General features: G+C 30.9%; 1 protein-coding gene across 4 annotated transcripts in view; it reads right to left on the minus strand.

Moving 5' to 3' along the window:
- Positions 1–22,679, minus strand: part of TRPC1 (transient receptor potential cation channel subfamily C member 1) — a 68,107-nt gene that overhangs the window by 19,124 nt on the left and 26,304 nt on the right. For 3 of the 4 annotated variants that reach the window (XM_051983337.1, XM_051983339.1, XM_051983338.1), the window contains 5 exons: positions 19,217–19,348; positions 18,125–18,320; positions 14,119–14,455; positions 6,909–7,048; positions 4,298–4,441 (listed from right to left, as the gene is read on the minus strand). In XM_051983337.1, coding sequence (XP_051839297.1) covers positions 4,298–4,441; positions 6,909–7,048; positions 14,119–14,455; positions 18,125–18,320; positions 19,217–19,348 — 949 coding nt within the window. Of the gene's footprint in view, positions 1–4,297; positions 4,442–6,908; positions 7,049–14,118; positions 14,456–16,208; positions 16,338–18,124; positions 18,321–19,216; positions 19,349–22,679 lie in introns of those variants that run through there. The other variant, XM_051983340.1, reaches the window with a different exon arrangement.

Genomic DNA, 22,679 nt, shown 5'->3' on the forward strand with positions numbered 1-22,679 from the left:
TAAAGGATCCTAGATAGCCTTAATAAAAACATTAATTTCTAAAAGTATTTATACATTAAAATTTACATATGGTATAATTTTAATATTGAAAAATCTAGGATAAACAAGATATGACTTTAAAAGGCACAATCTTACTAACAATCAAAGAGATGCAAAATAAAACAGCTTTGAAGGATCAGCTCATGCCAATCAAAATGAGACAAATAATGAAAAATATCCAAACTGATGATAAAGGGATTGTAGGGAAATGAATAGACTCATTAAATGGTACTGTAAATCTGAAGAACTCTTTTGATAAACAGTTTGACAGTACAAACTAAAAATTATACAAATAAACCCTTTGACTTCATTGTTCTACCTCTGGGAATATATCCTGAAAGGGAGGTTGCAATTCATCTCTTAATATGTAGATCTACAACTAGATCTATATCTATCACATACTGATAAATAAATCTAATAACTTAAAATTGCATTAAGACTTTTTGGATAGCCTTTTCAATTTTCAAAGATTTTCATAGCAGAATTATGTGTAATCATAAAAAAAAACAAAAAAACAACTAAAATAATCTAAATATTCAACAACAGGTGACTAATTAAATAAATTATGACATATTAAGGTAACAAAGTATTATAATGAAATTAAACCATGGGATGAGGGATACAAAAAAATCTGGAAAGACCTTTATAAAATAAAGCAAAGAAGAAAATACGTTGAACCATAAGAACAGAGTACACACAAATAACAACATAAAAGTTGATTTTTGAAAAAAAAAATTAATGAATGGACAAAGATTCCTGATTGGGACTTAAAGGGAGCAGCTAAAAAGTTATTATACTTTATGAAGTGAAATTAATTTTAATCATTACAAAGATTAATAATATTCAATACTTTATTATTTATTTTTAAATAATCACCACCCCAAATTTTATTATTTAATTATTTGGTTTAATTATTTAATTTATTTATTATTTATTTTCTAAAATTATATATGCAAATACATATTTTTAAATGAGATAATATTTACAAAGTGTTTAGCACAGTCTCTGACACACATCAAGAAGATGCTTATTCTTCTTCCTTTCCTCTAAAAAAAAGGGGGGAAGGAGGGACAGAAAAAATTTTAAGGAGAAAAATTTGGAACACCAGCAGTAACAGGAGAAAAGATACTTATAAGCTGAGAAATGTAATCTATCAGCATTACTTTATAAAAGGTAATCTAAAGTATGATTATAACATGTAGGAATTTTCAAATTAATTGGTAAACTGAATAAAATTAAAAGGATATTTTGTAGATATTATTTTAAAAGAATTTAAAGCTTAAACAGAACTGATTAGAAAATGGTTATTTCATATAAAAATTTAAATATTTAAAATACATGTAATATAATACATGCATAAAATAAAAATAAATTTTAATTTATGCCATAAAGAACAATGTTGTGAATTAATTTATATGTGAAATTAATTATATATAATAAATATATGTAACATAACACATGCATAAAATAAGATAATTTTAATTTATGTCATAAAGAACAATGTCATGAAATTAATTTATGAAACAGATTTTGATAAAAATAATAAAATGTTATAATAGGAAAAAAACATAATCTGTAAACAGGGATTATTTGGGAATTCTTTAACTTTTCAAAATAATATAAATTTCTAAATAAAATGGGAAAACAGCAAACAAGAGAAGTTTTCTACAGATTAATTGATGAATTAATTAATTAAGCAGACACAGAAATATCCTGCTTTTTTCTGGGAAAGGACAGAAAGGTCAGAAGAGTCAGACCAAATGGCAGAGAAAAAATAAACAGCAAACATTCCTTTGAAGATCTTGAGCAACTTTATTCTACAAGTTTGGTGGAAACAAGGCTTCTTAAAAATAAATTTTAAAAAACCTTGGGTTTTTTTGGCTGGTATGGGATAAATATTTTTGCGATTACCAACTCCCTGTAAATAAAGACATATTTCTATCCAATGAAATTATCAAGGTTCTCTGTGTTCATATTTCCCTTCCATAACATGTAAGCTCCTTGAGGGTAGAAACTATTTCACTTTTGCTTTTGTGTATCTCAGAACCAGGACAGTCCCTAGCACATGATAGGCAACTTTTTGTTTCATGGTCACAAAAATAAATTCCACTTTAGCCTGCATTCTTATTGACTGCAAAGAGAACCAGGTGAAAGACTGTTTCAGTGCATTCAAACCCATCATTTCTGAAAAAACAGCTATTTAAAAAACATTTTTCCTAGTATTTGCCAGTGTCATCTTCACGTTTAAAATAATGCTGCATAATATTCTAGAGACCAGTTCCCAGGTCTTTTTAAAGTTTGTGAGTACTAAGCTGCATTTAAGTTGTCCACAACCCATTTTCTGATTAAATATTCCATGAAACATATCCTTTAGGTCACTTCAACAATTCACCTGAAACATTTGTCTCTTCTATCTATAAAAAGAATTTTGCTAAGAGTAGAGGATGCAAAGAAAAACAAAACTACTTCTGCCCTCAAGAAGCTTACATTCTATGGAGAGGATACATGGATAACACATGGTATACACAAAAGAAAACAAAACCCTTTCAAGAAGAAAATAACATAAATTATTGGGGAGATCAGAAAAATGGTTCATGTTGGAAATCCCATCTAAACTATGAATTTCAAGGAGTGATGGAGGTAAGAAAAGAGAATGCATTTCAAATATGAGGAACAAAATGTGCAATTTGCATGGGAGGTAGAATATCAAAGGGAATAGTCAAGAAGTCAGCTTGATTAGGGCAGAAATATGAAATAAGACTGGCTGAGGATTCTGCACTTTATCATAGAGAACCCTTTCTACCTTTCTTATATTTTATTCCTTTTTCATCCCTGATCCTTAACAACTCTACATTCTACCTGGATACTGGCATTCTCATTTCCTCATACAAGACACTCCATTTCCAATTTCTGTGCTTTTGTATTGACTGCTCCCATTCTAAAAAATGTTGTCTCCTTACCTTTGCCTCTTAGTTTCCTAGGCTTCCTTCAAAACTTTATCAAACCCTATGTTCTGTAGGAAGTCTTTCATAGCACTCCAGATGCAAAGATTTCTTTGAGATTACCTTCCATCTAATTCTGTATATATCTTTTATGTACCTAGCTCTTTTTGAATTTGTATCCATGATGATACAGATTCCTTGAGGACAAAAAAAGTTTTTATTTTTCTGTGCATCTTCGGTGATTAATAGTGCCTGACAACACACAATACTCAATGAAAGCTTTTGATCAACTCTGTATTTGTTTCATACTAGGATAAGAGATCAGAGATGTCCAGTTTGAACTACATATTGGTAACCAAAGATATTTTTAAAAAAACCCAGTGTACTTAGATAGACCTTCCATAGGAGCTTTAAAAGAAAACTTAAATAAAAATCCCACAAAATGAGAGATCATAAAAGGGTTATAATTGTTATCAAAGCAGGTAATCCCCATATAGATGCAACTGAAGATGTAGTATAGTATCGTTGATTTGTTGAAGATCATTACATGAATTTGGCTTTTAAAATAAATATCATAAACTAAATGGAATTCAGTCACTTAAACAAATTAAGTTAGCTCTTTCTAGTAAGGTCAAACAGTTGTAAATAATTCCTCATTATTTTAACTAAAAATGCAACCATTATATATCTCATATTTAATAAGGAAAAGGGGAAACCAGAATATTTGGAAATAACATCTCCTTTTTTCAAATTATTATGAAGCATCATTTAAAATTTTAATCAGGTTCTTAGCCTATTTACTGAGAAAGAATGATTTGTCACCAATTAATCCTTCCTAGACCAGCTGCCAGCTCTACTTACCTTCTGATATTCATGAACTGATTATTCATCCTCAGTTTTCTTCTTCTCTCCCCTAGAGAAACACAGCTTTTCTTGATCTTATCAATATTCTAATACTTCAAGCATCCAGGAGTAACAAAAAAAATTTCATGACAAGAATTGCCAAATCACATTTTAGAGAACAGCTACATATAAATTTGTTTAGGACCATATGAAAGGATGCCCTTAATAAAATTTAAACAATTTTAAAGAAAATAATTCTAATTTAACCAGAAATAAGGATAATTGTTACAATCTGTTCAAATTTTTCATTTGTTAAATACTACAGGAAATAAGGGATTCAGTTTTCCTTTCACATGAGAACTAGTATATACAACATTATATGAAGGTCATTTAAATGTACTATGTTCCAAAGGACATTTAATTATAAAATAACAAATCTCTCAAATTTTCTTGCAGAAATTTTAATTTTTTACCTGTAATGGCCCCAAGATGGAGCTTGTCGTATACATAAAAAAGAGGCGGAGGTAACTCAGAACATTAGCAAAAGCAAAAAGACCTTCTGCCACTAATGTAGGATGAAATGCGTCCCAATCCTTTCGATCAGCAGAATCATGAAACTGGAGTTAAGAAGAAAAAAAGTCAATTGCAGGGCCTACTATTTTGTTAAACAAAAGTGAACACTTTGACAGTTGAAAGCCAATCTAGAAAGTACAGAATATAATGTGCATGGGTATATACACAAACATTTACATGTATGGATCATGGATCACTTTCTTAGAACAGTTCCATATTTATGAAACATATTTTTTAACATTAGACAGCTAAGCGAAATAGAATGTTTAATAAACTAAAAAGTTTTCTGAAGTATATTTTATTCACTAGAATATTGGAAAACATAACAGAATTCATAGATTTAGTTCTGGAAGGGATGACAAAAATCATCTAGTATAATCTCATTTTATAAATGAAGAAACTGAGGTGTCAAGAAACTTGCCCAAAGTCACACAGATAGAGTCAAGATTCAAACTTTGGCCTTTTGACATTCTTTAATTCCCTGGTAGGTATATCAGAAATGCCTGTTATATTTCACTTTTTAAAAAGGCATTTCCATTCCGATTTGTTGAATAAATAGCCAAGTTTCAAATTCTACCTGGGACAGGAAATATAACAAGAAAAATAAGAAAGGAAGGAAAGGAAGGCAGGAAAGAAGGAAAGGAAGAAAGGAAGGAAGGAAGGAAGGAAAGAAGGAAGGAAGGAAGGAAGGAATGAAGGAAGGAAGGAAGGAAGGAAGGAAGGAAAGAAGGAAGGAAGGAAGGAAGGAAGAAAGGAAGGAAGGAAGGAAGGAAGGAAGGAAGGAAGGAAGGAAGGAAATGAAGATTGATATCATGGAAAGATTAATGGAATCGAAGTCAAAAGGTCAAGAATTTTTTGATCTGAGTTTCAGCTCTATAGCTAGCTTTCCTGGCTAAACCTCAGACAGGTTTAATTGGTTTAATTCCTTTGTGAAATGAAAATGAGGATATCCATACTACCTACCTTTATACAGTTATGTGGAAAATTAAATAAAATAGCATTAAAATACTTTGTGATTATAAAGTACTATACAGATATGAGCTGTTTTTAAACCAAGATTTTATCACCTGAGTACTTAAAATATACGAAGAGAAAATGCTATTTTAAAGAATCCTAGATCTGGAGCTGAAGGTTGCTCAGAGGTCACCCAGCTCAATCCCTTCACATTATGTAATAGGAAAGTAAGGCTCATGGAAGCAAATAATGTGTGCAAGGCATATGTCAGACAGGCATGAAATATCAGAAGTTTGAGCCCAAGTCCTTTGACTCTAGAAGCTGGGCTCCTTCCACCATTGCACACCGAGAGTTATCCCTTTCACAAAGCAAAGAACCACTTCCAGTGTCTCTATCCTGAGAATAAAATGAAACTAATATAGAATGAATTTACCATTTTAAGTATTTTTTTTTAGGTCAAGTGGTATTCAAACACATGCAGGTTGAATATGAGAAGCAACAGGGTTGATGCCTGAATTTGCTCCATTTATTAATCCTTTAAAAGCATAGTTACGTCTCTATTCCTTCTCCAGTTCAAAAATCTTTCCAAAAGGGCAAGGTGTACAGAAAGTACAGGAAGAACAATGAGTCAATGCTGTCTATAAATCTGTTTAGTTTCTGATTCCTTTCTAAAGAGGCAGCGTGGTATAATGGAAAGAGTTGGACCTTCTAAGGCAGAAGGCAGTCATGGGTGAAGGCCAAATTGGGCTGATTTGCCAGTGGCAGCAATGATAAACTTGGCTTTCAAAGTCAAAGGAACAAGATTCAAATCCTGGCTCATCCAATTATTATCTGTGTGATACTGTCAGATAAAAAGATTGACATAAATAATATCCTTTCCAATTCTAAATCCACAATCCATATAGTGGCAATTTTGATGATGATGTTATTCTCCATTTTCTTATTTGTAAAAGGAGGAGTTAGATTAATGATCTCTGAAGTTAATTGCAAATCTAACATTCTCTGAGTCCTATCACTCTGAGTCCATATCCCTATATTGGGAAACCATAGGATGGATAGAGCTTAAAATTTTAATGTAAAAACACGAGAATGATTATCTATATTTAACGATCATGTTCTTTAATATTGGGGCTAGTTTTATTTAACTGGAATTAAATCTTTTACTAAAAAGAATAATTTTTTTCTTGTTTAACACCTTTAAGCTGCAAAAGAAAGTCAGCATATATATGTGACATGCAAATCATACTATGTAACATTATATTCAGATAAAGGACACCTGAACACTGAGTTTCTGAGGTAAGATAAATATTCAACACTAACAATTCAGTTTTGAGTTACTTTGTACTCTCCTTGTAAGCATGTTCAGCCCTATATGGGGAATGTGAAACCAACAATCCACATTGTTTTAAGCTAGTGGCCTCCTTAACTTCCAGAGACAAAATTGATTACAGATAAATAAAAGATCTAAACTCCTGCTATTCTGGGGTTACAAAGTTAGCGATTTTGGATATTCCCCAATAAATTACTGCATTTTTAAATGATATAGTGAATAGTCACCTTGTTATGAGCAACAACTTTGAGGGCAAAGGTTGCCAAATAAAGGGAATTCATGACAAAACTGAGTTGATTACGAGATTCTTCTAAAAAGTCTTCCAATCCATCATACCAGAGTCTTTTAACATCTGACCACACCATTCCTAAAAGGGGGTGGGGGTGGTGGGATGGGAAGAAACATCAGACAGTACATACTTAATTCTACTATGTAAGAAGAAAAAAATTTTAAAGTAAAATAAATAACTGAAATAGTACATGGGTCACGGCAGTCTTATGAAAATAAAAGACTTTTTAGTGGAAAAAAAAAAGTTACCACAACTAGAAAAATACAATCATAATCTATATTGGAGAATGAGATAACAGTGGAAAATAGTTAAGGAAAACTTGAAAGCATGGATTTTCATGCTTAAAAAGTAACTATTAATAGCCAGAAATGCTTCCATAAATGAGCTGTAAACAAATATTCATAAGTACTAAAAACAATATAATTAAAGGAACTTCATGACATATTCCTCTATTGGAATGCTTTTTAGGAGAACACAAAGTAACAAAAACCTGAGTACATAAATAAACAGAGAGGAAAACTATTTAAGCCAAGTAGATCAAACTCTAATTCTATGACCAAAATAATTCCAATGGAAAAGTATTTTAGAAAATCCCTGATACAAAAAAAATTTCAAAACACTTGTACATTTCTGATCATCAAAACTTTTTTTTAAAATAAAGGTCTATAGAAAGGTGTGAAGGTGTGATCATAACACTGAGACTAGAGTGGCCATTTTCTGAGAATGTTAAAACTAACTGTCCAAAAGAAGATATTTATTTTTGCGCAGTAATTGGAATACTTTCCTTAAGACCTGTTTCAAAGTTTCAAGATGGGGAAGACTTCTTTTTTTATCTTTAATTACTATCCCAAGTCAGAATCTATATATAGGCTTCAGAGGAAGAAAAATTAAATCTCCTCCCTCTTTTTCCAAAAAAAATCTCATTTCTTGGACAAGAAATACTAAAGAGAAATTTCTCATGGAAGCCTGAGGTTCTTGAAACCACTGACTATCAAAATCAAAAAGAATTATCATTTTTTTCTGCATTTAATTTTTTAAAAGAATTAAAAATTTTCCTAATATAATGTCCATTTTCTGAAATAAATCTTTCAGTTAGGAAAAACCTATCAGGGAACAAATTAAACCTTAAGGAAAAAAAATTTGAGTAAAAAACTTGGAATGCTTAGGCCTATGTGTTAACAAGGAGGGCAAAAAGTTAGAATAATGTTAAGGATTATTTGTTATGATTTCTTTTGTATAAATAACATTCAGTAAGTAAATTCCTTCTATGAAATGCAGGTGAATATCAGGCTCTGCCACTTTGTCTTAGTGAGTTGCCAGGGTCACAAAGAGCTTATATGGCTTGTCCAGGGACACAGAGCTAGGAGATATATATCTAAATAAGGGGTTGAACCCAGTCTTCCTGACTCCAAGGACAGATCTCTCTCCCATGTCCCACACTTCTTCTCAGGGCCTCTCAGACAGACATAATTCTAATCCAATAGGATATGCAATTGTAATATACCAATTGCTATTTAAATTTATTTGTTAATAAATTTAGTAATAATAAAGCAAGCATGGCTAAAGCTTTTATCACTGATTTCTAGTTAAATCATTAGATTTAAAATTGAGAAGACTAATGATCATTATCTTCATTCTACCTTTGTTAACCATTACAACTTAGTTTCTAGAATTTTGTGTACAGGATATTTTGAGTAAGGAAACTCTCACTACCAATGATGACAGTAACTATTTTGCAACTAATAGGCTACCACAGAGTTTACTGGAGCAATTAAGAAATCATTTTCTCAAGTCCCAAAGCCAATGTGTCAGATGCAGATTTTGAATCCAAGTCACACTAATTCTAAGGTCAGACTTTTAACTACTATTCCATGCTTCCTTCCTTGATTTTCCATAAGTACATTTAAAAAAAAATGTTCAATTTGCTATTAACATATATCAACAAAAGTACATTCATTTTTATTTCTGCATACTTGGAAATCAAGCCCCTGTTCAACAAAATTTGATAAATTATTTTCACTTTAAGTTTTTCCATAGTAAATCCCTGTTATTCTGAGTTTCATTATTTTATTGTACAGATAGTCTATTCGAGTCAAATTAAAGCATTCTAAAGTGACACTTCATTTATTAGCAATTATTAATTTCCCTCATATGTCCAGATTAACAGTTTTTTTTTCTTCTGAAAACAAGACTAACTGGAAAAATGAACCATAAATCCTCAATTCTATGAATGGAAAAAATTTAGGCTTTCAAAACTTATTTTTAAAAATTATATTACAATATACAACAAAACATTGTGAGTTAAAACATCTGTCAAGGTCACTTACATTTCTCTGGCTTCAAAACAATTTTATATTTGAGAAATATGAAAAGTATATAAATAAAAACCATTTGAAATAGCAAAAGAAAAACATCATATTTTGAATCCAAAACATCACTTTCAGTTCTAACTTATTGATGTCTTTAGAAAATTTATAGATTAGTTACATTATAGCATGAAAAAATGTGCTCTTTTTCTCACTATTGACTGAATATTAAAATAAAACATTATAACACTGATATTCTATCCATTTATTTAATTTATTCAAAATTTAACTATCTTATATGGGTTACATTGTTAGTTATGAATAGGAATTCCCTTTTGAGAGAAAGTGAGGGAAGATCGGGAGAAAGGCAAAAAAATTGTATCAGCATAGTCTGTAAATAAAATCTTATGAGATGAAAATAACTAAAAGAATTGATGATGCGGATGCCCATCAACTGGAGAATGGTTGAGTAAATTGTGGTATATGAATGTTATGGAATATTATTGTTCCGTAAGAAATGACCAGCAGGATGAATACAGAGAGGACTGGCAAGACTTACATGAACTGATGCTAAGTGAAATGAGCAGAACCAGGAGATCATTATATACCTCAACAACGATACTGTTTGAGGATGTATTCTGATGGAAGTAGATCTCTTTGATAAAGAGAGCTAATTCAGTTTCAATTGATCAAGGATGGACAGAAGCAGCTACACCCAAAGAAAGAACACTGGGAAATGAATATAAACTGCTTGTATTTTTGTTTTTCTTCCCAGGTTATTTATACCTTCTGAATCCAATTCTCCCTATGAAACAAGAAAACTGTTCGGTTCTGCACACATATATTGTATCTAGGATATACTGTAAACTATTCAACATGTAAAGGACTGCTTGCCATCAGGGGGAGGGGGTGGAGGGAGGGAGGGGAAAAATCGGAACAGAAGTGAGTTCAAGGGATAATGCTGTAAAAAATTACCCTGGCATGGGTTCTGTCAATAAAAAGTTATTTAAAGAATAAAAAAAAAAAAGAAAGAAAAAAGAAAAAAGAATTGATGATGCAAATCAGATTGATATAATTAAATAAAATGCAAGTGATATAATTCACATATATGCTATCTCAGAAAATCCATTAAAAACTCAAGTAGAGTATTTTGAAATAAAGATCTGCTCTGAGAAGACTGAATTTATCTTCAAAGATTTCTACTGGCTCGTTCAATATTGTCAACATTAAGTATTTATAAACTTTTTTTTTTTTTACTGAGTAGACTTTTCATTAAAGTAATGTTATTGAGGCCATTATTAGTGCAAATCAGTCAAAGTTGAATTGTGCAAGTTTTCTAGAAAGTCATAGGATGCTTTCACTCAATAAACAATGCTAAATACTGGGAGAAATAGTATAAATGTTCTTCAACACTTAAGTTCCACTGAGTCAGTAAGACCTGACAATTATATGAAAATTAGCTATGTGACATAAAGATGTCATATTCTAAGTTCAATTCAATAAGCATTTATCAAGTCATATCATATGTAAAGAACTGTGCTAATGAGACAAATTTTTTAAAAAAAAGATATAGCTGCCCTTGGGTCAGGAGAACCTGAGTTCAAATCCATCCTCAAATACTCAACACTTACTAGTTGTGTGACTCTGGGCAAGTCACTAAACCCCAAGTATCTGGCCAAAAAAAAAAAAGGACATAACTCCTCTAAGGCAGCTTACTATTCTATTATGGACTATGTGGTTTTAAATTTCTATTTCATCTAATCTCAAGTAGTTTTATTGGAAAATTAGTTGAACATGGACGATGACAAAAGCATGATATTGCTTGATACAAACATTATTTGGGGGCTGCAATCAAGTTTCTAACCTCATTATCAAAACACTGTCCTCTCCAGGACCCTTCCTAGTTCAGTATTTTTCAGTTTTTAGTATTGTTAAACACTTCATCCTCTCTATATGTCTCCACACACTATATGTCTCCAGCCAAATTGGTCATTTTCTATTTCCTTATACATCACTCTATTTTCTATTTTGATGCCTTTGGTTTAGCTTTCCCCCATGCCAAGAATGTTCTGTCACTTCACCTCTGCCTCTAATTTTTTGAAGACTACATTCAAAGCCCACCTTCTGCTGGAGGCTTTCCAAGCCTCTCATTTCAGATAACTTTCTAAATATCCTTCTTTGTATTTAATTATTTACACATTTTCTTCTCCACTAGAATGTGAACTCCTTGAGGTCAAAGGGAATGCTTTTATCTTTTTTTATATTTTCTCAGCCTAGCATAGTACTTGGCATGTAATAAGTGCTTAATAATACATGCTTGCTGATACTTGGTGAAGAAAACATTCAGACCTATGAATTCATCAGTCTGGAAAGATCAGCAATTCAAATCAATGGCTTCAAAAAGTACATAATTTTTCATCTTACTGAGAAGCACTGAAAAGTTAAATAACTTTCCTACCTTCAAACAACTAATTATCAAAGCTAGACCATAAAATTCAGGGTTGTCTTCCAGACTCCAAGGATAGTCCACTTACCAATACTTTAGAAAACTGCTTTTCAAATCAACATTAGGATTCTTAAATGTAATTTTTATTTATTATAATTAGCACCAAAATTTTTTAGGTGGAATTGTCTGAAATTATTAAAGAAGACGATTTAGCAAATTTGTGCTTTACAGATTTTCTAAGATTGCATTTAATTAGTGAAATGAAACTAAACTCTAAGATAAAATATGGAGATGATTACCAATAAATACAAAGATATTATTTTCTAATTAATTTTTAATTGTCTAACAAAAATAAGTACTTGCCAAGCACCCCTTTTATAATATCTATTATTGTGCAAATGTGTAAGAATTTTATTGATTACATGTCTTCCAAAGACTTTTAAAAAGCCAAATTTCCCTTTCAAAAACAAAAAGGCTTTTTTTTTTTTTTAAGTGACTAAGCTATAATTACAAGAAGGAACTGCATAAACTATATCAGAAAAAATCTTCCTTCTTAAAGTCTAGGGTTGCAAAAGGTTAATATAAAAGAGTTTTCTATTAACCTGATCATTAAGAATAATGTAATATAATAATTAATAACAATATTTTGAAGAATATTACAAAGAGGAATATGAGATTCAATTATTCAAAGGTTTTCAGTTTCACATTTTTGTATTCAGTCACATTATTCAAAAATATCTCTTCCTTTAAGATGTGTATTACCTAAAAGTAAAATTGATCTATCCTCAGGATGTAGTACAATGCTTTGCACATACCAAAAGTGTATAAGAAATGCTTCCTCATTCATTCATTTATAAATGATTATCACAGTATAGTATTATACATAGTAAATAAACATATTTTCCCTTTGTTTTCAGAATAAAAAAATGTGATAATGGCAAGAATGCAAAAAAAAATATATAGAAAATAGAGGAACACATTAGATGGGAATATTTAACCTTTCTAATCAGATATAAAACAGTTTCACTTTTAATTTAATATACTCATTTCATGTACTGAAAACTTTCTATATAAAAAGTTAGATTTAAATGAAAAGATGCTAGATTTTTTAAAATATAAATTAAAACAATGTTAATATTAAGATGAATCAAATTTGATCCCTGAAAAGAAATATGCTAATGATTCTTAATTCTACTTCTCTAGCTCTAGCCTCTCCACTAACCTCCATCTTGCCACCTCCAACTGCCTAGTAGTTGCCTCAAACTAGTACACCCAACATAAACTCAAAATTAATTTTTAAATAAATTTTTAATAAATTTAATAAATTTTTATAATTATGAAGAAAAGGTAAACATGTATTTGTTTTTCCCAATTATACTACAACCCTAGAAAGTCAAGAAAGGATTGAATGAGGAATAAATGTTCAAAATAAAGCAATATTTTATATCAAGAAAAAAAATCCAAGAGTTATTTTACAACATCAGAACAAAGATGTGATAAATTAATGCTAAGTATCAGAAAGGTAGTACTGTTTCCCTAAAGACAAAACAAACAAGCAAACAAAACCCACCCCACAATAAAAACAGGTGTTATTAATAGATTGTAAAAGGGAATGTAGTCCTCTAGATAATGGAAAAAATCAAATTGGTTTCCCTCCCCACTACTCTGTTAAGTTTATTATATTATATACTATTCCATAAGCATAATTTTTTAAAAATACAGTTTTTTAGTTCATTTAATACTTTTAAAAATCTGAAAATATGGGACTATATCTACCATTAGCAAGAACATAATGAAAAATGAATAATTAAGCAGGAATCTCTTTTGTGCCACAAACCTATTTGGTAGTCTCATGAAATCTATCATCCCCTTCTCAGAATAATGCATTTAAATTCATAAAAGAAAATATGTAATATTAAAAAGATAACCAATCACATTGAAATGAAGTTATCAAAATATTTAAAAATAAGTTTATGGGACACTAAGTTAATAAATAACCCCTACACTAGAAGTTTATGTTATTCTAAATTTAAAATGTTACTACAATAAATTAAATTATTATGAAAGAAGAGACAAAAGGAAGACATGGCTGAAGTGATTCATTAAAAATGTTCAGGCTCTTTAAATCTTAAGCCTTAATCTTAAATCTAAGGAAATAAAATAATATTTCAAGAAATTCATTATTTCAAGTTAAAAGAAGAACTCTCACTCCTCATCTGCCAAATATAAAGAAAAATTCATCATCGGTCCTTTTGAAATCATCATCAGTAGTTCCAAGAGAGTCCAATTCATTCTTTCTTGGAGTTAGAACTCAAATATTTTATAAATAGTACAGAGCAAATGAGGACTACTGAACTAAATCAAAACAGAACTTTTCAGATCAATTGGGTACTTACCAATCAGCCATATAATAAGAAGATAATCAATCCTTTCAAGGGCTGGTCCCATGGTGTTTTTCTTATCCTCATTGTAGACCAGGGAGTACAAATTAAGCAACAACAAGAATGTAAAATATGAAGCTCCATGAATAATAAATTTCATAAAAGGTGTGTGGATGATTCGACCAACTTGAGATTTGGGAGCTATTAAATAACAGAGTGATAGGACTGGCCAAAAGATGCCAACTGTCAGAACTGTCAATATCTTCTTACAGGTGTGTTTACGCCGGTAACCTGCCATTTGTCCAAACCAAACCGTGTTGAGGAACTGCTGACAATTAGATTGAGAAACAAACTGAAAAGAAGACAGAAAAAACTAAAATAAAGGATCCAAATACTGGCTGTTAAACCTATTATTCAAATTGCTATTTAAGGTTTTAAGATTAAAAAGCAATACTACAAAAATTCTTTTAAAAGAAAAATGATTTTTTTAACCAGAGCAAAGAAAAAAATTATAATACATGTCTTTTCAAATAATTTCATAGTACTTATTTCGTATGCAAAATGTAGTCTTCTTGAATTGTTTTATAATACATAAAAATTCATGTGTGGTCTTCTGAAAAAAATAGTAAACATTCATTACCTTCCAAATATGATAATTATCTTAATAGTTGAATGGAATAAACCTCACTTATAAGAAATCCAAATTCAAATCCTAAATTTTATATCTAAAAATGTAAGCAAGATATTATTTTTTTATTTTAAGCTAAAACATGTACACTGAAACAAAGTGAAACTAAGATTTAATGTAACATAAAAAAGGATTGAAAACTATTCTCCCTAACTAACAATAACAAATACAGACTAATTTTCTCTATGAATTGCTTCACAATTTAGAATAGGCAAGCTTTTTCCAATGTATCATGTCTTCAAAGTATAATATAATTTAAGTAACTTGATAACACTATGTTGACTAACATGAGAGCAAATCTAAATACACAAAGTAAAACAAGTGCTTTGAAATCATTTAGACAATCAGAAATCTAGGTAGAGCACTGGCCTATGAAGTCAGAAAGACCTGAGGAACTAGCTATGTGACCCTGAGTGAGTCACTTAAACCTGACTACCTCCAAAACAAAATTATAAACTCAAATCAAATTAATTATTCAGACCTTTTACATGGAGCAGCTTTATTTTGATAAAAAAAATTAATATAGAGACCATTCTCCATGTCCTATTTTTTTACTTACACTGTAGAAAAACATTTATTGTTTAGGAAAGAGATAAACTAATCAATGTGATTGCCATGAAATTATGCAAAGGACACTATATGAACAAAAATACCATGCCATTCATCACAAATGCTAGTTAGGCACTTGGTTCTATCACTCTTAATGACCTCCTCCCCCCATTTAATAATGGATTACCAGAGAAATATGTTCTCTTCTCTCTATCCATAAACTTTTCAGTTCAAAGAATTAAAGGAATAGTTTTTCCTTCCCCCAAAAAAGGAATTACACATTTGTTCTGCTATACCCAGTTTATATTAAAATCTATATACTATATTAACATATTAAAATCTATACTATTTTGAAGGCAGAAATCCCATAACTTTTTCTCTGGAACTTTTAAAATAGTTCTTTCCTTTTAGGAAAATCTACTTTTTATATAGTCTGAATCACTCTTGATTTCTATTTCTTCTTGGTTTTTTCTTCAGTGGAAGCATCTGATCAACCTCCTTCAGAAACCAAGAAACCAAAAAAATTATGTACACTGCCTCCCAACCTCCTCTTCTTTAAACAGCATTATTATCAGAGTCCAACTTTCAAGTCTAGCCTTTCAATGAATCTTTGCATTTCACATACCCACCATGGGTTGTAGAACATGTGATCAAAGTTTGCAATGAAAGAGTCTACAAGTTCTTACATTCTGAATTTCTGTCAACTTACCCCAATATTGTCTTTACTTATAAAACAAGTTCTCAATATTTCTGTCATATTATTAGCTTATTACACACTAAACACTGATAATGTAATTGCTCATAACTAGTAATTCTAATCTTATATTAAGTTTTTTCACCACAGAAAACTTGAACTATCTGGACTTACTTTATTCTTTGTTTTTAACTTGGAGTTTCAGGTAATGACATTGATATCCATGTATGAAGTGGCAAAAAACACAAAACTTTTTACAATTTAACTTTCATTACTATTAATATTTTGCCTTCATCCAACACATAGAGGATATCTTCTATCAAAGGACACAAAGTGGACCTAAGAATAAATAATATTCTCACTAAAAATGAAATTGAATTTAAGTGAAGAAGAATTTACAGTCACATAATTGATAACTGTAAAAACAATAAGATCTCATTTTATTCGCTAAACCAATTGGAATACATTTTTTTTAACTCAAAAAAAAATAATAGACTTTAAGCCTTTTTACAAACAAGGTTTCTCCTAAACTTACATCAAAATCATAAAAGACTCTTCTGACAGATGATTTGAAAGATAATATGAAATATCAAGGTAGATATCAGAAAAATAGCTTTTCACCAAAGTCCCAGCTGATGTTTTGCATGTAAGTCCTTTGGTAAAAGCATGGTAATCTGAAAGAAGCTGGTCTGACCACTGGAAAAATCTTGTGAATGAGAAACATATTTTCTAAGAACTAAACTATCTAAAAAGCTAGACGATGAGCCTAAGTTAGCAGATTAGTGTGTGTAAATAAGCAGCCACACATTATCAATGAATATTTGCATGAAAAAGTGGCATAAAAGATCTTATTGAGGACATACATATCTAAAAACAAGGTACACTGGTCATGCAGAGCGAACTCCTGGTAAACGTGAATGGCACATTGTTACTCCCCTAGATGCTTAAAGAACAAGAGGAAAACCTCTGGAGATTATTCCACTGACAAAACTAGGGATCCACCAATGTACTGCATCAGGTACATAGGACATACAGCATCATACTTTAATGGCTTTCTAAAAATCCTCCAATATCACAGACTATTCTCTAGTTATGAAAAACAGAGCATATTCAGGATAAAATGCATTTTTATCTTTAAGAAGAGCATTCTTAAAAAGTTATAATTACAAAAAATAGTAAAATAGCTTTTTAACAAAGATCAGGAAAAAAAGGCAAGTTCTTAAGAGACCCAAATGGGAAAGACACTATGATTTAAAAAAAAAAAAATCTTTTTAATGTTACAAACATCACCTTGAAAAAACATCAAATACAATATTTCTATTTCTGGAGGATGCTTCTATGGAGAAATTTAAGACTCTGATATAGTGTAGAATAATTTCTATAGTTATAACATAATTGTGAGACAAAGAAATAATTGTATTTATAAGCATCCAGTTCTTATAACTTTTCTTTATCATTTGTAAAATGACCAATCAACATACTAGTATGTCCATGTTAAATCCTATTACAAATTCCAATCATTTTCATTTCAATACACTTCTGTATTGCATAAAGGGCTAAAAATGACATTTCTAATTTGTGAAGAATGAAGACAAAGCAGAATTGATATGCTTTTTATTTGAATTATGACATCTTTAAAAGTATTTTGGTCATAGAAAAAAAAAAAGAAGAGCCATACTCTTGGATTTTGCACAAACATGAATGATTTAGACATGTTGGTGAAATTTTTTTTGCCTAATTTAATTAGATTATATAAAAAGTGGGTGTTGAAAAGAATTTCAAGAGAATTTACTGTTATACAACTAAGAATCTATACAAAGTTAGATTCAATTCAGTCATGTTATGGTCTTATCCTCAAATAGTAAATAAGGTTTATTTTTAAAAGATGATACTTTTTTCTTTTTTAAATGAAATATTTCAATAAACAAGGTATAATATTACCAGACCACGACTGTATAACTATAATTTAAAGTTTAAATTTTAATTTAATACATAGTTTAAATACATAGATTTTTTTCAATATGACATTATAGGACTTAAATATTAAGTCAATAAGGGATAAATTCAGTGCAGCATAGAATGTCACATACCTCTTTTTGGTTATATTTGATAGCAAGTTTTAAACGACTTAAATTCATTCTTTCTTCTAAAAGTCCCCGTTTATCCAAAGGCTCATCACTAGATGTATGATTTAGGATGACTTCTAGCTCCCGTGAATTCCTTGCCTGGGCAAGCAAATCTTTGGCAAACATTTTGCATTGCTGAGCTAGTTCTTCATAATCATTCCTACAAAATACATCAGTATATAATAACTACTTTTAAAATGATTACCTTCAAATATACTTCAAAAATTAAAATAGAAACGGTATTCATTAATCTCTAATTCAAATATGCTGCATTATATTGAGCTAAAAAAGATATTAGGAAATACCTTCAATATATTATCATCATATAATATCATATTATTATGTTATATTATAATTCTGAATTTTTCCACAGCAATTTTGGCTGGGGTAACCAAATAATCATACCAGAGAACTGTTTTTTTATGAGCCATTGGAAAAATGAATTTTCACATTTTTTTCACTTTCTTTGTTATACACTGATTTTCCTATTCTGCTTTCTTAATTCATGTGTCACAGGATTTATTCTAACAACAGTCCTCTAAATATTAATATTAATGAATTCATGCTCTCTGACACAGTAGACAGTACTGTGACTCCAAAGTCAGAGGATTGGACTCACATCCTTCTTCTAATGTTTATCATATATGTAACTTAAGTCACCTTATCTGGGGCTCATTCGCTGTACCTGTAAACCGAGACTGTTGGACTAGATGGCATCTGTAGTCCCTTTTACCTCTAAATCTATGATCCTATAATCTTAAACATTAAACGTCTTACTTAATTTTTAACTAGATACTTTCAGATAATGTGCTTATTATTTATGTTGGTTCTAATTTTTTGAATGGTATTTTTAAATGACCATTTGGAAGGGAAACCACCCAACAAACTCTAATAAATATCTGTCCTCAGATTCCCATTATTTTAGTCTTCGAATGATCTACACAAAAGTTATAGAACAGGTTTACTGAATAGTCAAAGATTAGCTGTGAAAAATATGTAATTCTAGTAAATGTACTATAAAAATCTTTAGTTTGATTCAATTTATATTTATGTTACCTGAATTCCACCTCCACAAGACTTAGCTCTTTTAAGTCTGCACTAAGTTCAAAGGCTCTTAGAATTGGATCTTCTTCTGTTAACATAATGAGGGCTGGACTGGCTAAACAACGATAGATATCAAGTCGAAACCTGTGATTAAAAAAAAATGAAATTGCCCATTCTTATTATAAACATATTTTACCTAATAAGTAATTTTAATATAATTTTTTTTCCTAAAATTGCAGTTAAGGATAATGAAGCATTTACTTTTTTTAAGACATGTGGAAAATCTGACCAGCAATCATAATATATTTATTAAGAGCTTAATATATTTGAATCTGTCCCAAAAAAGTGGAGAACAAAAAATTTGATGTGTCTTTAATATCTAAGCTTTAGTTTTCTCTCTAAATGCAGAACCCTGTTTTATGAAATCAGATTTGATCCCAAGAATGTTTACATCCCTTTCTTATAAAAAATGAATTATGTCATCTAATTGAAAGTTCAAGTTCAATATAGGATTGTTGTGTCTAGTTACTTCTTCTTAAAAAGACTAAATATAATAATTTATTTATCATACTTATAGTGACACAGCTATGGCATAACTAGAGAGTGAGCCTTGGAGCCAGGAAGACCTGCTTTTGAGACATAGTGCTGTGCATCTCTGGGAAAGGCTGTTAAATCTCAGTGCTCTAGGTGACACTGTAGGTCCTAGCCAACTTGCCAGTCTGCAATGGTAAAAGTAGTTTCGTCATCCAGAACCTATATCATAAAAGCATCAGTCCATTTTTTATCCTTTATCCCTAAACTTTATTTAGAGGTAAGAAAAAATGTTCCAATTTTGAAAAGTGGAAAAACTAGTGTATAGAATATTGACAGAGAAAAAAAATCATCTATAGGTTAAATAAAGCTACTTCTATAACTTTCAATCTGTAGATCTCATAAAAAATTATCCAAATTGCCAATTTTTAAAAATCTGGAACAGAAAATAAAACATCACAAAAGCCAATTATGATGAAGTCAGCTTGAATATTATCACAATTGTTAATTGGAATTAGTAAAGTACTAAATCCTTCCCAATTTCAAATCTGATGAGCTTTTAAGCTTCTCCACCAAGTGATTGTTTTTTTTAAAAAATCTCTAAAACATATATAAGACATAAATTCTCTTATGTGTGTATAAAATGTGAAGCATTAAACACTAACTTAGTTTATCGGCTATTTACATAAACAACAAGAACTAAAAATACAAGATACAGTGACAATACACATGAGAATAAAAACCACAAAATATTTGTAAGACAAATATGTTGTTCTTTTTTCTGGAAAATTAACAGAAAAAAAATCAAACTGTCTGAATAGAAGGGTGTATACTTCAAATTGTTAATTATTAATTGTTAATCATCTTCATACCATAGCAGACTCTGTTGGTCTCCACAGACATATGAAGCAGTAGCAGGTTTCCTCACCAATTATTTTACATCAAAATATCTTAAGTCCTATGGCTCTGCTGTCCCGAAAGGTAAGGAAGGCAGAACTTTACTGTTCTAATGTCTATATTTTGGAATTATATCTGTAGGGGATGTCATTACAAAGTTCATCAACCTTCCTTTTCTCATATCATCAATAGCAGAGATAACTTTGAGAGACCTCAGAATCCCTTTTCCCAAAGATGTTGCACTTTGTTCCATTAACTCCATTTACCATTCAACCAATCAAAAAGAATATAAAGAGTTATGCTATAGATGTTGGAGACAGACAAAAATCAAATAATTCCTGCTGTAAAGCTCCTCCTTTTGGAGGAAACAAGACAGCATGAATACATGTTAGTTTATAGTAACAAGGACATACAAGATGTATATGAAAGAAATTAAAAACCATTTGTAGAGAAGTGGTACTGACAATGGGGGATCAAAGAAGGCTTTCTGTATGAAGTATGGTCTGAACTGGGTTCTGGAGACCAAGTGTCTGCCATGGGTCAATGACAACTTGAATAGAGACTGCTGTTGATAGAAGAGGAATGACTTCAAGACCAGTTTGGCTGAACTGTATGTGAAGGGAAATATGTCCTGTTCTTCTCATTTCTATTTTATAAATGAGCTTGTTCCAAACTCGTGCTACCCTTTGGCAAGAAGATCAAGTGTTTTTGGCTGAGACACTTCCTCAGCTCTTTCAATCTTCTCACTATGGCAATTCTTTTACATTAAATTTCTCCAAGTTTTAATCATAGTTAACATTTTTATTTTTTTTCTACATGCCAGTTTGGGGAAGTGACACTTTGTCCAAGTAGGCTTGGAGTGGAGCTGATGTAATTGTTCATACTGCACTGGTTGTACTTTTTATTCACATCTCCTGACACATTCCTAGTGGAGAGTCAGACTACTCCTAGCTCTCTATTGCCATTTGCAGAATCTTCCTATTTCACCATCAATCAGTAATCTCTCCTCCTTTGAAATTCACCCAATCAAGATTTTAGTAGCTTTTTCTATTGACCTTTAGAACAATGTCCTCCTTCCTTAATGAGTTCAGGCCCTGGCTTGCTGTCTTTCTTCCAAAACTTATGCCTTCATACTAAGGGATTCCAACGTCCCTGCTAATGTGCCAACTTCCCAATTCCTCAATTTATTCATTGACTATGACCTACTTCATTCTACCTCAGTTGCTGATGGTCTGTTGTGTCTAACTCTTTGTAACCCCATGACCATAGCACACCAGGCCCTTTATCCTCTATCTCCCAGTCTGTCCAAGTTCATGTTCATTGTTTCCATTAACACCATGTATTTGTCTCACCTCTGTCATCTCATTTTCTTTTTGCCTTCAACTTTTCCCAATATCAGGCTCTTTCTCAATGACTTCTATCTTCTCTTTATGTGGCCAAAATATTTCAGTTTCAGCCTCAGTAGTTGAGCTTCCAGTGAATAGCCTGAATTAATTTCTTTAAATATTAATTTGATCTTGTTGTCCAAGGGACTGGACTGTCAAGTCTTCTCCAGCAATTTGAAAGTATTAATTCTATAGCACTCAGTTTCCTTATAGTCCAATCTCACAGCAATACATTGCTACTGGAAAAGCTGTAACTTTGATTATACCTTTGTAGGCAAGGTGATATCTCTGCTTTTAAGTATACAGTCCAGATTCACCATAGTTTTCTTTCCAAGGAGCAAACGTCTTAATTTCATACTGCAGTGCCATCTGCAGTGATCTTTGAGCCCAGAAATATAAAATCTAATATTATTTCCATTTCTTTTCCCTCTATTTTCCAGGAAGTGATGGGACCAGTTGCCAAGATCTTAAGAGTTTTTTGGTTTGTTTTTTGTTTTTGCTGTTAAGCTTCAAGCCAACTTTTACATTCTCCCCTTCCATCCTTATCTTCTTAATTCTTCTTTCCTTTCTGCCATCAAGAGTGGTATTATCTACATATGTGAGATTGTTTATATTTCTTCTGTAAAGTTAATTTCAGCTTTTGGCTCATCTAGACTGGCATT

Source organism: Antechinus flavipes, chromosome 3 (genome assembly GCF_016432865.1).
Source record: "Antechinus flavipes isolate AdamAnt ecotype Samford, QLD, Australia chromosome 3, AdamAnt_v2, whole genome shotgun sequence".
In the NCBI taxonomy this organism is placed as follows: domain Eukaryota; kingdom Metazoa; phylum Chordata; class Mammalia; order Dasyuromorphia; family Dasyuridae; genus Antechinus; species Antechinus flavipes.